Source organism: Manis javanica, chromosome X, assembly GCF_040802235.1.
Source record: "Manis javanica isolate MJ-LG chromosome X, MJ_LKY, whole genome shotgun sequence".
Lineage (NCBI taxonomy): Eukaryota > Metazoa > Chordata > Mammalia > Pholidota > Manidae > Manis > Manis javanica.
The window spans coordinates 71,123,827-71,139,476 of record NC_133174.1 but is presented as its reverse complement, the minus strand read 5'-3'; the positions used below and the strand labels follow the sequence as shown (position 1 = coordinate 71,139,476).

Below are 15,650 nucleotides of genomic sequence, written 5' to 3'. Positions count from 1 at the left end.
ATCAAAATTCAGAGTATAAAACCTAAATCCCCAAAGCTGTACAGATTTTAAAATTCTGGGACATGGCAAGTGCTCAGTAAATGTTGTATTAGTGAATGGTTGTTGAATCATTAAAACCATATCTCCCCAGGAGATAAGAGATACCTAATTTTTGAAGGATTATTCTTTGGGTACGCATTTAATTGTGTTGACTTCCCTTGGGTGGGAACTGCGACTGGTTTTGTAAAGTCTTTTTAGCTAGAAACATAATGAAAAACAACCATAAAGTACCCCAGGTGGATAACCAGAGTAGAAGTTCGGGTTTAGGTGTTCTATAAGCAGCAGCGACAGGAGTTTATGGTTCAAGAACTCAGAACAGGTTGCTTTTATTTGGATACTGCTTCCACCAACAGGCTCCTCTGCCCGCCAGCCCCCCACCCCCCGAGAAGAAAAACCCAGAAAGGTCGATGTGTAGAGTCATGAAAATAACTGAAAGACAGGACAAGTAATTGTACGAGCTTTTTTTCTTTTTTGATTGAAGTATCATTGATATACAATCTAATATTGGTTTCAAATATATAACACAGTGGTTCAACAGTTACCCATATTATTAAATCCCCATCCCCTTTAGTGTGGCTACTATCTATCAAAGAAGACGTTACACAATCAATGGCTATATTCTGCATGCTGTACTACTATCCTCATGACCAGGTTATATTATGATTGAGAATTTTTGTGCCCCTTTATTCCCCTCACCCTCCCCACCCACCCACCCCAACCTCTCCCCCATGGTAATCACCAGTCACTTCTCAGTGTCTATCAGTCTACTGTGAACCAGCTTTTTTTATACTTGTTAAAATTGTGTCTTGGTTTTTTATATTAAATTTTTATGAGGATAATTATAGATGTATATGAGGTTGCAAGGGGTAATATAGAAAGACTGCTGTACCCTTTACCCAGTTTCAACCAATGGTAACATCTTGCAAAACTACACCACAATACCACAACCAACATACTTCCTAGATACATCTGGGTTGGCTTTTAGCAAACTAAGAATATATTTTCTCCATTAAGGTTCCATTGGAGAACTACTCTTTATTGCACTTATGTGACTCTACCCAAAGTTTATCTCTGTTCCCTGAATAGCATGACTGACAGCAGTGGTAGTCTGTTCTACAAGGTTTGGATTGGAAGACAACACAGTCATGAGGTTGTCCACTGTGTTTTTAGCCCTTTTCCCCAAGATAAGCATGCTACTGTGCTTATTTAAAAGTGCAAGTGCAGAACCATTGAGAATAATTTTCTTATTCCTCTGATTATTTCTTTTATCAGTGGTAGGGAACATATTTCACACTGACTGTATTTCTCCAAAAATAACTGGAAAATTTGAAATAGTACTACAAGCCTCACTTTGTATGCATCTGGAAAAGAGAAAAATACATAAGGAAGAGAAAAAAGAAGACAGAATTCATTCCATATTTAATGAGTTTGTGTTAGAGATTCAGTCTTTTTTTTTCAAACTCTGAAAATCATCCTAACAGGTCACCTAAACAGTCACTCTTGAAACAACAGCCCCATTTCCCCACAAGTTTCTTCATAGAAATGATTTTATCTATTGCTAGTCAGCAGAAAGACACTACAGAAAATATCAATCTGGCTTTTAGCTGGGAACCATCTGATTACAAAAATGACTGGCCAGGCTTGTGGGCATTTTTATTTCTTCCTTGTTTAAATCACAATGCACTTAGATTTTTCAACAGGAATTTCTGGTCTGGAAATGTATTTTTCATGCTCCTTGCCTAGTGTTTTTGCCATGTCATAAGTCTCATACAATGAAACCAATAGTGGAAATGGAACAATTGCTCAGAATCTCATTGTTTTGGAGTATTATCCTTAGCACCTGCTGGTGAGGTTTTCACTCCTCCTTAGCTCAAGCACAACTTATTAGTTGCAGAATTGTGGGATAGACTGATCCTTTAATCAGGAAAAATATGGCAACAAGGGGAGGGAAACATTTTGCACTGCTCATGTTATCCGAAACTTAAGCCAAGTTTTCAGAGTGTGGAGAGGAGGGACAGAAAGCGAATTTTAGAAGCTGTCAGTGTATTTATCCTTCCACGTTTTATCCCTTTTAAACATTCCTTACAAAAATAATTCAAGCTCATCAGAGCTGAATTCGATTTCAGGAATTTTCAAATAATGCTGACTTTCAGCATCTGTACAAATAAGCCAACTAACAATTGTTATCTACCTGGGGTTGAGCAAAGATGCACAATATTATCAAAATAGCACAAATAAATGCTGTTTTTAAGTATCAAAGTATATTATAAAAAAGTTCCAGTGAAAATATAGAATGGCGCACTAAATTTGGCATAAGTGGATATTCTTAGCACTCTCCAGCTCTCCTTTAATTAACAATTGTGTACATATCTATCTTACTTCTATTTTACCTTGGGATTGTTAGCTCCCAAAACCAAAGTCCATACCTTATTCTACACCCTTCATATATCATCCCAACAATGCCTTGCAAATAGTATGCACTCAATAAATATGTGTCTTAAATTGGATGATGTTGCTATATTTATTCTACCAATTTACATACAAAATCTGAACATATTTATTCAGCTAAAAATAACAGCGTTTTGAAATTCATATGTTTGTATGTGGAAAGGCGGAGAATAGCTTTAAGCTATCATTATTCTACTCCATTCTTGTCACTTTTAAATTTGACATTGAGCTTTTGAGCAGGTGCTGCAAATTCTGACAGCCAGAGGCATGGAACAGGGTCAGGACAGGCACAAAGAGTAACAGATACGTTCCATAAATATCTAGCTTCATTGCAGTTAAGTTAACTTTTTGATGTTTTCCAGAAAAAAATTTTTAAATGCTTGTGTACTATCAGGAGGCAATGACAGTATAGTTTGCACTGCTTTCACTAAAGAGGTATCATCATTTGCATTACATATTTTATTGTGAAAAGGGTTAAATGCGAGCCAGAAAATAAATTACTCTCTTTCAAAGTATTAAGAGTCTTTGCTCTGAAAGTCCCCTTTACCTTAAATTTAAAACATACTAAATTCATTCCCCTTCATCTGAACGGCTTGGTCATTTTCAAAAAATACAAAATGAAATGTGGGTTGTGTTAGTGGGGAGTAGGGGGTATTACTGGAATGGTGATTATTAGCTTAAGAATAGTTTCAATGGTTTCTTTTAAAACAGTTAGTCCAGAGTATGTGTTCTGTGTGTGTGTGTGTGTGTGTGTGTGTGTCTATAGTTAGAAGCAGTTACAATACTATGACTTTAAAATTGACTATTTTTCTATTTTTAGAATTTCTTTTCTACAATTGTTTGTACCAATTTTAATTTAAAATACTACATATTTTAAATGCACAATAACTTTTGAGTGTCACTGGGCTTTCAGTCACAAAACAACTCTTTTTTCTCCAAAAGTCTCAAAGACAAATTTACCAACAGTTATAAAATGTGTTTGAATTCATTTTGTCTTTTTTCCACCTATATTGCATGTGTTTAAAATGTAAGAATTTATTCCTTGCAGTGGGATCCCATGGACTTTCATACTCTCACACAGCAATGAATGGAACCCATGGCATATACAGCCATTCAATTGTGCACATAACTCCTATTGATATTAATGAGATTTTGCCTAGACTGAGTGTGGTCATTTTATGTGGCCTGCAATGGTTATCTGATTGTGATTTACATATTGGTTGTTGAAACGTATAATGTATACATCATTTTAAAGTGCCTAGGGATCTTTACAGAGGAAAGTTAGCTCATAAACTTAAAAGACTATTATTGCCTTTACTTTAAATTCTTCAGTTTGCAAATTCTTTTTTTAATTTTTTTATTAAAGTATTATTGATATACACTCATATGAAGGTTTCACATGAAAAAGCAATATGGTAACTACATTTACCCATATTATCAAGTCCCCACCCATACCCCAATGCAGTCACTGTCCATCAGTGTAGTAAGATGCCACAGATTCACTGTTTGCCTTCTCTGTGCTACATTGTTTTTCCCGTGACCCCCCACACCATGTGTACTAAACATAATACCCCTCAATCTCCATCTGCCTCCCTCCTGACAGGCTCTCCCACACCCTTCCTCTTTGGTAACCACTAGTGCCTTCTTGCAGTCTGTGAGTCTGATGCTATTTTGTTCCTTCCATTTTGTTTCATTGTTATACTCCACAAATGAGGGAAATCATTTGGCACTGGTCTTTCTCCCCTTGGCTCATTTCACTGAGCATAATATCCTCCAGCTCCACCCATGTTGTTGCAAATGGTAGGATTTGTTTCTTTGTTATGGTTGAATAGTATTCCATTGTGTATATGTACCACATCTTCTTTATCCATTCATCTACTGATGGTCACTTAAATTGCTTCCATATCTTGGCTACTGTAAGTAGTGCTGCAATAAACATAAGGGTGTATAAGTCTTTTTGAATCTGAGAAGTTGTATTCTTTGGGTAAATTCCAAGGAGTGGGATTCCCGGATCAAATGGTATTTTTATTTTTAGATTTTTGAGGAACTTCCATATTGCTTTCCACAATGGATGAACTAGCTTACATTCCCTCCAGCAGTGTAGGAGGGTTCCCTTTCTCTGCATCCTCACCAGCATTTGTTGTTCTTAGTCTTTTCAATGCTGGCCATCCTTACTGGTGTGAGGTGATATCTCATTGTGGTTTTAATGCAAGTTCTTTAAATCATGCATAAACACAGCACAAAGTGAAAATCAGATGTGCTGAGAAAACTCCAGAAAATAAAATTTATTTCAAATCACCAATTTTGAAATTATCCACTTGTAGAGATATTTTAATCCATTTAAGACAGAGCTAGTTTTCTAATTTGACAAGACATGCAGAGGCAGAGCACTAAAGGATAGAAGACAGTTGACGACAGGACTTGAGCTTCCATGGTAGATGAGAGATTGGAGCCTTCAGTGAGAGATTGGAACCTGGCAGCAGGCCCTTTGTCCTGCAATCTCTGCCTTACCAATTTCCTTAGACCTGCCTTAAGGAGGCCAGTGTGGAGCACCTGTCAAGCCAGCACTCATCCATGGACAGCTGATGGAGGAGGAATCAGGGTAGATGAATGAACTACTTAAAATAGTAATTTAGTTTCAGTTTTAATGTTAATATCTGGAGAAGTTGGGGTATTTTCTGCCAGGATATAACATGGAAAATGAAGGTAATTATAGAAAATATGTTTATCTAGAATTTTAGCCACTCTCACCTAAAGGCCTAGAATTCAGAATTTTAGGTCAAACACACTTGGCTCCTCTGCCTATGATGAAAGGAATTCATTTGTAAAAAAATGTTGTTCATTGTTGAGCAACTCAATTCCTATCCCTTAACAGAGGCTATTGTACACTCTTCTGAATAAACACAGTCCCTGATTATACTAACAGATCTCACAAATCTGATTATTTTCTGTTATTTCCTAGGCTATCACAGGTTCAAGATAGACTCTGTCTTTGAGTCTAACCTTTTCTACATTTGTATATATGGGTGTCCCCATGGTAATAAATAAAGTAAACTGATGTTAATTAAACATGACTATGACCAACACCCCTGAAGTTAAACTGTGAATAGTAAGACATTAAGAAAAATAATATTCATCTATGCAATGAGTGCACCCAGATAGCCTTTTCCTGCAGTTAGGAATCATGTGCCATTTCAAGTCTCATAAAACTAAAGTCCCTGGTCCATGGCTCTCCATTTTGCTTTAAAAATATGACATCAAGTAGTGATCTTAGTGGGTAGTATGCGTATGTGTGTGATTGCCTCTGCTCAAACTATAAGTATTAATGGGAGAGACAATCTTTTACCAGATATAAATTCTGTGGAACAAACCTCTTTTCGATATTAGTCTGATGAGGGGATACTAACACTCACTTTACAAACTAAATTTTAGCAGGGTTTTCCATGTCTGGGAAAGTGGAGTAGAGTAAAGACTGGTCTCTGGTCTGTCAAATCCGGGAGATAGTCAGGCACTTTATAATTAGACTCTCCAGTATGTGAAAAAATATTGGGAAGTTGAGAAACAACCAATATTAAAATTGTTTGTATGACCACCCTTTCCTCTCAAGAATCGATGCTTGTAAAACAGACATTGTGTATAAGATAACAATGTAAGCAGTCAATTCAGTGTGTGTGTATGTGTGTGTGTGTGTCAGACATTGGGGGAAGATCACTTGCACTAGGATTTTTGACATTAGATAGATAAAATAAGAGTCTGAGAGAGTGATTTTTTTTCTCTTTTCAATTGGCTATACCAGAATACTGTAGACAGTTTGAATAGTTGAAGAGGTGAAAAGATATACTTAAGTGACAAGTGGAACAGAATAGAGACTCCAAACATTAACCCAAACATATATGGTCAACTAATACATGATAAAGGAGCCATGGACATGCAATGGGGAAATGACAGCCTCTTCAAAAGCTGGTGTTGGCAAACCTGGACAGCTACATGTAAGAGAATGAAACTGGATCACTGTCTAACCCCATACACAAAAGTAAATTCGAAATGGATCAAAGACCTGAATGTAAGTCATGAAACCATAAAACTCTTAGAAAAAACATAGGCAAAAATATCTTAGACATAAACATGAGCAATTTCTTCATGAAGGTATCTCCCAGGGCAAGGGAAACAAAAGCAAAAATGAACAAGTGGGACTATATCATGCTGAAAAGCTTCTGTACAGCAAAGGACACCATCAATAGAACAAAAAGGTATCCTACAGTATGGGAGAATATATTCATAAATGACAGATCCGATAAAGGGTTGACAACCAAAATATATAAAGAGCCCACGCACCTCAACAAATAAAAAGCAAAAAATCCAATTAAAAAATGGGCAGAGGAGCTGAATAGACAGCTCTCTAAAGAAGAAATTCAGATGGCCAATAGACACATCAAAAGATGTTCCACATCGATTGTCATCAGAGAAATGCAAATTAAAAGCACAATGAGATATCACCTCACACCAGTAAGGATTGCCACCATCCAAAAGACAAACAACAACACATGTTGGCGAGGTTGTGGAGAAAGGGGAACCCTCCTACACTGCTGGTAGGAATGTAAATTAGTTCAACCGTTGTGAAAAGCCATGTGGAAGTTCCTCAAAAAGCTCAAAATAGAAATACCATTTGACCCAGGAATCCCACTTCTAGGAATTTACCCTAAGAATGCAGCAGCCCAGTTTGAAAAAGACAGATGCACCCCTATGTTTATCGCAGCACTATTTACAATAGCCAAGAAATGGAAGCAACCTAAATGTCCATCAGTAGATGAATGGATAAAGAAGATGTGGTACATATACACAGTGGAATATTACTCAGCCATAAGAAAAGAACAGATCCTACCATTTGCAACAACATGGATGGAGCTAAAGGGTATTATGCTTAGTGAAATAAGCCAGGCAGAGAAAGACAAGTACCAAATGATTTCACTCATATGTGGGGTATAAGAACAAAGAAAAACTGAAGGAACAAAACAGCAGCAGAGCCACAGAACCCAAGAATGGACTAACAGTTACCAAAGGGAAAGGGACTGGGGATGATGGTTGGGAATTGAGGGATAAGGGCAGGGAGGAAGAAAGGGGGCCTTATGATTAGCATGTAAAATGTGTGTGGGGACACGGGGAGGGCTGTGCAACACAGAAAAGACAAGTAGTGATTCTCCAGCATCTTACTACACTGATGGACAGTGACTGTAATGGGGTTGTATTTTCAAAAGTATTTATGTTTTTGGGAGGAGATTCCCACTGTCCTACTCACACCGCTATCTTGGCTCCACCTCTGAAGAGGTATAAATTCTATACTCATATTTATTAAGGAAAGCATAGTTGCCTAATGCATTTTTCACTGGAATGCACATAGATTTAATTTTGTGGATCCTCTTTACAGGAAAATCATCTAGGTCTTTGTATGTGATCTCCCTACCTACACCTTTTCGAGGTAGCAGAAACTGACTGGATTTTGTTTTTGAGATTGTATTCTTTTAAATAATCCTTTAATTTTGGAAATATACCACCAGAGGCACTCTTTAGAAAAGGTTCTTTTATTTCATCTTATTAAAAAAATTCATTTCAAATATATTTTATATTCACTTTTCTTATTGCTTTAAGAATTAATATCTATAAGTGAGCAAGTTGGAGAATTGTAATTAAAAAAAAACTACTACGTGAGGGCATGTATAAAGAATGTTCTCTCCTTTTTTTTACAGAATAGATGAATGTGATACCAATTAACATGGTCTTGTTTTGCACTGTCACTTTTTCTTCCTTTTAAGATTTTTTTGAAAGGGTCACATCTTTAGATTTTTAGAGATTAAATTATAGAAATAATTTCCATAATTCTGAAGTTCCATATGTGTCTTTAAAAATATGACAGGTGGGAAAAAACACTGTTTTTTTGAAAACTACATTGTAAGCTTTAATCGTTTTCTACTTCTCCACTCTCACCCTTCTTCTCCCTCCTTACTCAAAATTATATTTTAAACAAAAACAGAAATTTATGTTTCTACTTACAGCCTGTACGCAATTAAAGCAACTGCAGCATCCTGACTTGGGAACAAGGGAAAGAAGCTGAATGCTAAATACTTCTAAGGGATCAGTGTTTGATTTTATTAAAGACAAATACAGCTCATGTACTAAATTAGGCAATAGTTTCCCTACCCTTTTCTTTTTAAAAATAAGAAACCAATCTCCATGTATAATATAATATTTCTCTTCTTTCACTGTTGGAAAGATATGTGCTAGAATGCAAAAACCTATTTCCCTTTTGTTATGCATGCAGCTGTGTGTGTACTTGATACATATATTTGACTTGTTTACAGATCTATAGCACCTAGTTACCTACTCTGCACATCCTACCCCCCTCCACACCCTTTCATTTTCTATTGCTCTGATCAGGTAATAGGGATGAAACTTTTTTGCTTTCACCCTATTAAATATGGTAAAGTATTATTTTTCCTTTGAACTCATCAACTACAGTAGAGAGAGCATGTGCTGAAAAGGTCTAAGAGAAACTGAGGCCAAAACTGTTTCTCCTACAAAGGACTTCTCTTGGTGATGCGGCGTTGGCAACCTCAATACAAAGTCCCTGTCAAAGACACCAATATTGCTGAATTTTAATGAAATTATTACGTTAATGATATGAGGTTCATCTAGAAGTCATCACAAAAGTCAACTAGGCCTTGGCTATATTTTAAGAGAAAGGAAAGAGTCAGTAAAGGAAACAAGTCTCATAAACATGTATGTAATATATGTATAAGTAATACAAAATAAAAATACTGATAAATAGTAATAAATATCTATATTTATGTATTTACATAAGATCTTCAAAATACTTGTTAATGGCTCCATTAAAGGGTTCAGAATATACTGCTGGTTGGTTTCTGTGTACTTTAGTAAAAAAAAGCTGTAATATTTTAATCAATTCTAATTTTTATAGGATAGTGAAAGAGAAAGATTTTAGCTGCTGTGAAATGAAAGAACAAACAATTCAAGACTATGGATTTTGTGCTTGTAAATACATTACTATAATATCAGTATTATTTATGAAAAGGCATATACCTATGAGTATGCTCGCATGTAGCAGATTTCACTCAGAACACTCAGATGTGTATGGTGACTGTGCAGCTGTAAATGATTAAGCAATCTGAAAAAATGCAAGACATTATGTGTGATAATCATTATCTATTAAAATGATTAAATTATTTTTCTTTGTTTAATAAACACTTCAGAATATAGATTGAGAGTTTTACTGTTGGAAAACTATTGTCAAATATCTTTTGCTTGATATGAATGTACAAAAAAAGTTGAATAAGGCAACTGTGTACATACAAAGCCTGAAAACATAACTGCTTCTGATTTAGTAAATTACTACTCAGCCATCACTACAGGTAACTGTTCCTTATTTTATGCAGGATCTTGTGATAAAATAGGAAAGGTAAAATGGTATGTAGAAGTGCGAAGAAGAAGAAATCGAAATTTTCCTCCAAATGTCTCCGTATAATCTTTTTTTCTTCCCCTACAACTCAGATAGGAACGGACAGTATTGAGCTTTAGGGGGCAACACTAAGAAGGTAACAGTGTACGGAGTTTCTTGGCCTAGGGAAGAGCTTTAAGAGGAGATCACTTCTTAGTACATATATAGTCACCTTCCCATCCTTCATCAGGGAAATAGGGACTCACCTAACAGAAGGGTGCCTGTCTGGAATGGGGAAGAAGAGGGATGGTTGCAGCTAGGCAAGATGAAAGCCTCAGCGAAAGTTTAGGTCCATGTTCGTGAGAGTCAGTTTCAGAGAAGGGTTTATCTGCTGGGCTAGAGAAAGACACATTCCTTTTGGAGAACATTAATAAGACTCCACCTTCCGAGAAGAACCCACTGATCCGCCGGCCTTCCCAACGCGGTTTCTAACCATGTGGGGTGTGCTTTGCATGAGCGAGGGTGTGAGCATGGGCGTGGGCGCAATAACTGGCAGTGCTGTGTGTGAGCGTATAAAAGGACACAAGTCAGAGGGAGGGAATCAAGAATCAAAACAATGACTAATGATTTCTAAACTGAAGCAAAGCAGATGCGCTGCTCACCCAGAACATTCTTGTGTTTAAATGTTTCACACACTGCACAATAAAGGCAGGAGAAAAAAAAATTTTTTTGGAAAAATGTTTTATTTAAACCTTTTTACTCTTTTACAACAATAAAATATTGCATCAATATAAACCCCTTGACTAAAACTGTTCACATCAAACATTACAGATAATTGTTTTTCTTTTTGATAACCAGCTCATTTTTGAAAGAGTTTCCTTTTAAACACAATGCAGAGTTTATTGAAAATAAATAATTGCTGGCAACTGCAATAGGCAATTTGAATAAAATAGTTGAAAAAGCAACTCTTAATGAAAATAGCGTTTATTATACTTCAGTTACTAAATGAATAAACTAAATGATATTTCTTTAAATTAATAACTTCAAAAACGTTTAATATACAAAACTGTACAATTATAAAGTCGGCAGAAATATTTGGGTTAACTCAGGTTCGAACCACAGCACTTAACTGCAAAGAATAAAAAACCAAAACAATCACCAAAAAAAACCCCTAACAGCTATAAAACAAACTCAATGTGAAAAAAAAATCCCAGAACTAAAACCCAACTACCAACAGAATGCAGACACTTGACCAAAAAGAAAAAGGACTCGGGATCTGAATTAACACGTGCTCTTCAAACTGCAGCTCGGGGAGACACTGTGTTGGATCAGAGGCCTGGCAGCGCATACTAGCGCATCTTCCACAAGGGGCCCTTGGGTTTCTGGTCCTTAGGTAGTTTGAAGCTTTGTCTGCAACAGCTGCAGCTGGAGGCTGGAACAGGCGGCCAGCCCGGGCAAGTGGAGCTCCTAGCCAGGTCTGAGGGGAAGCAGTTGGGTGTTGGGTGCTTGTCAGGCCCTCTCACGTAAGTGCTCACTGGGAATGAAGTGCGCCTGTGGACCTGGTGTGTGGACATGAGAGCTAGCAGTAAAGCCACAGCAACTTATTATTATTATTATTATTATTATTATTATTATTATTATTATCATCATCATTATTATTATTTGGATCTCTACACAGCCTAATGAGATTATTTTGCAGTTTTTATTTTTTTGTAAATAGTAATACGATACACACAGCTATCTACACACACACATTGCACGCGCACTCTCATACACACGCACAGGAACACATACACACACAGATTTTTTAAAAAGAAAAACAGAAAAACCCAATAGCCCCGGCGTTCCCTAAGCTAGTTCCATCGTCACCGTGGGTTTCTACCAGCTGTGCTTGTCAGAGACGCAGAGACCACTTCCTCAGGAGCCCGCTCAGAAACAGCGGTATATACAAGCGAAAGGAGAAACTTGGCCAGACCAGAATGCCTATGAACTTTACTAATCATTTCATCGTGGTTCTGCACAGAGCAAAAAGAGCCTGTCCATCATCCCCTCGTCACCTCTCCTCTCCCAGAGTGTTTCTCGCTCAGCAAGCGGGCGGTAACTGGAGGTGAACTGAACTGGGAGGCGCTGACCGAGTCTGTCACCAGCGCCTCTGGGTCGCTGTCTCCAGCGAAAGCAATCTTGTGTGAAGGCAAAGCCCTTCGTTTAGGAGAGCCGAAGTGGAGTCGCGCTGGCAGTCAGCCTGACGAGGTGCGGGGCCCATTAGGGAGCTCTGAATGCAGGTATTCCCGACCTCGGAATATGCGGAGACCTCCCCGCTTCCCAGGCCCACCTATTTCGCCAGGCGCCACCGTCGAAGCCTGCTTGGGCACCCAGATCTGTGCTGTGGAAGCCTGCGGAGGGTTCACAGTTCTAGGGGGTGGGGGTGGGAAGAGGACAGAAAGCATCGAAATCGCCTCTTCCATTTCACAGTAGTTTGCAAACTCAGTTGGCTTGCCTGCTTTACCCATCCTAGGCACTCCGGCCCCAGAAAAAAAAAAAAATCCCAATGTCATCATCAACAATTCACTCCATTATATCCTCTCCTCTCCATACAGATTTGGAACCCAGGGTGGGTGGATGGGTTGGCATCTCTTCTCCTCCTCTCAGCCTTCCCGGCTTTTTCTAGGCAATTACAAACCATCAGTTCAATGAAGTAATAATTACAGCAATAATAATGTGGAGTGGTCGAATAGATACAAATTATCTCACAAATATTGTGTACAGCTTGTAGTAAAACACCGCAGACATTTAGAAACGCTGTAGAAGTTTTAAAAAATGCAAAACTAGTCTATTGTAAAACAGACTTCACCTGAAATACAGCTGCTATAACCAAGGCGCTGAAAGGTTATTCAGAGGCACACATCTGTCTTCCCACCCCTTCCCCCATTCCTACCCCGCCCCAAATTACCCCACTCCTTGCTCTTCCTATAGAGGAACAACCAAACAAACCTTACTTAAAGTAAACAATATGTATTGATCAGCAGGAAAGGTTGGAGGGAATTGTCCGGCGGCAGGGGATAGGAGGACCCCGCCTGGGCTGCTTAATGCAACTGTGTATCAGCACTGAAAAGCCTGAATGCGTGTAAGTGTGTATTTCCTTTCTTAATGTAAGTTCAAGTCGGCTGTTCAAAAAAAAAAAAAAAAAAAAAAGAGGAAGAAGGAAGAAAGAAAGAAAAAGGAGAAAGCTAGAGAAAGAGGAGAGGAGAGCAAGGGAGAGGAGGGGAGGGGAAGGGAGGGAAGGGGAGGAAAAGGGAGGAGGGGAGGAGAAGAGAGGGGGAGCGGAGAGAGGAGAGGAGAAGGAGGTAGAACAAGTGAGCGAGCACAAGTGAGCTAGCAATAATAGAGCTGGAGTGAAAGGAAGAGAGTGGGAGAGAAAGAGAAATCCGCGCTGCTCCCAGTGCGGCCGGAGTCCTCCTAGCTTCTTGCAGTCAGAGATCGTGGCAGGACGTGTCTGTTTTCACCGTGTGCGAATAAACCTCATGTGGCTGCTGATCTCCTGGTGGAGTCATTCTTTTCTCTTTCTGTCTTCGATTACAGAACCAGACACGTACCACTTCTTTCTCCAACTGGAGGCTGTCTGCCAGCGAGGAAATCTCCTGCGCGGCAGGCTTGGGACATTTTAGGAAATGCGTCTCCAGGACGCCCTTGACACTCACCTCGATGGAGGTTCGCTTCTTGCGCTTGCGGCCCTGTGCGGCGATCTTGTCAATGCTGGTCGGGCTCCCTGTGGACGAATCTGCCTCCTCCAGCCACTTGTTCAGCAGGGGCTTCAGCTTACACATGTTCTTGAAGCTCAGTTGCAAGGCCTCGAACCTGCAGATAGTGGTCTGAGAGAACACATTGCCGTACAGTGTGCCCAGCGCCAGCCCTACATCGGCCTGCGTGAAGCCCAACTTGATTCTTCTTTGTTTGAACTGTTTGGCGAACTGTTCCAACTCATCCGAGGTTGGCGTCTCCTCGTCCGAGTGGTCCTGGCAGTGATGCGAGCCTAGGTCTCTGTGGTCTGGGGGCTCCCGGAGCACTGGGTGGAGGCTCTGTGTGGAGACGGAAGCCGGCGGTGGGGTGAGCCCACCGTGCTCCAGCATGCCGCTTACAGTGAAGCCGGGTTGCGAGTAAACGTTAAGGGGTTGGCCGCTCGACGTAATGGACGGGTTCGGAGCCGGACTCGCCCCCCAGGCATTTGGGTGGTTAGTGTGCGGAGAGTGGTGGGCGACATGAGGCGAGCGGTGATGGATGACAGCGCCCAGCTGTAGGTCTTCACGCCCAGGCTTCACGTCCTGTTGGTCCAGGGGGCTGGTGGCCAGTGTGGAGGACCATGGGCCTCCATCGCTCAGACTGGTCACCCAATGATGCCCGAGGGTATGCCCATTGCTAGGAACTCCCTGTAAGTAATCACTTTGGAGAAGTTTCTGAGGGTTTCGGAAAGGACTTCCCTGCTGCATGCCCGCAGAGTCTGCATGGACCAGGGAGCTGGAACTGAGAATGCTGTAAGGATTCGAGGCAGCTGTGGCCATGGTGGGTGAGGATCCCCTACTAGTTATAATGTGGCAAAGGGAGCAGCTTCAGCCTTTGACATCTACGATGCGGGGAAGCCAAAGCCTCGAGGGCGAGTTACCGGCACCCGCCGAAGCCAATCGCAGAGCGTCTCTGCCGGGCCAGCAGCGGGCTTGACCAATAGCGGCGTGGGAGGCCGAGCTAGCTTTCCAAATTAGGCTGGCGAAGCTCGAGAGTTTCAGTGAGACCCAAGCAGGAAGTGAATCAATCTTTCGGCTCCATTGGCTGTCTTGAGCTGAGTGGCGGCAGCTCCTTTGGTTAGCCCTCCCCCACCTCCACCCCCACCCCACCCCAACCTCAGACTTCGTGGGTGTTTGTAGTGGGGGGAAGGATGAGAAGGATGTGGGTTTTGGAAGGAAAAGGGGTGAGGCGACAAAGTGGCTTCAGACTCCCCCCCCCCCTTGGATTATTGTGATTAACCTAATTAGAGAAAGAAAAATATTAAGAAAACACTATGACCAGTGTAAATGCCATGTAGATCTTAGTGGATAGTAATTTTTCTCAGATTTATTTGGCATTTGGGTTAGTTGTGTGCGGGGGACTGCAGAGCAAAACCTGCTACAAACTTTGAGCAAACGAAGGTCTTTGATGAGACCAAAAATCTGTAAGACTGAAGTCCATGATTCCAATAAGAGCTATTTCGATTTTTTATTTCATTTTATCATTTATAAGAAACCCAATACCAACGACGGAAAGCATCTAATAGAAGTTTAGAAGAAAAATTTGATTTAAGTCATGAAGAACTGGAAGATTCTGGGAAAGTAAAATGTAATGTGATACTGGCAAAATTCAGTTATTTTGAAGTTTTGCTCTCCATCCAGTTGGTCAACTGGGAGACTTGCTTTTCATCGCTGCTCCATGTCAGCTAGCATTAGTGGTCCCACAACTTCCGTTAGAGGCAATGATTGCTGAAGCCGACGGCTCTCCCTCCCACTCACCTAGATACTCAGGGTCCAACTCCCAATAGGTACACAGGTTCATGACTACCCTGCCCTATGCTGTGCCCTAGGAAAATTGTTTTCCAGCATGCACTTCCCTTCCTCCTCCCCATCCCAGACAAGTTGAAGTACGAGGGAATTATTTAGTGCGCTTTGGATTTTCAGAGAGGGAGATGGAG

At 40.2% G+C, this 15,650-nt stretch overlaps 1 protein-coding gene across 1 annotated transcript; it reads right to left on the bottom strand.

Annotated features, from left to right (window-relative positions):
* Positions 1–12,879: 12,879 nt before the first annotated feature.
* Positions 12,880–14,828, bottom strand: POU3F4 (POU class 3 homeobox 4). Its single transcript, XM_017672504.3, has one exon. It carries the CDS (start codon positions 14,491–14,493, stop codon positions 13,408–13,410), a length of 1,086 nt encoding a protein of 361 aa, XP_017527993.1. The 5' UTR covers positions 14,494–14,828; the 3' UTR covers positions 12,880–13,407.
* Between the last annotated feature and the right edge of the window lie 822 nt (positions 14,829–15,650).

Bases quoted from the DNA above. Each gene is read 5' to 3' on its own strand.
- POU3F4 (XM_017672504.3), bottom strand. From the start codon at position 14,493: ATGGCCACAGCTGCCTCGAATCCTTACAGCATTCTCAGTTCCAGCTCC.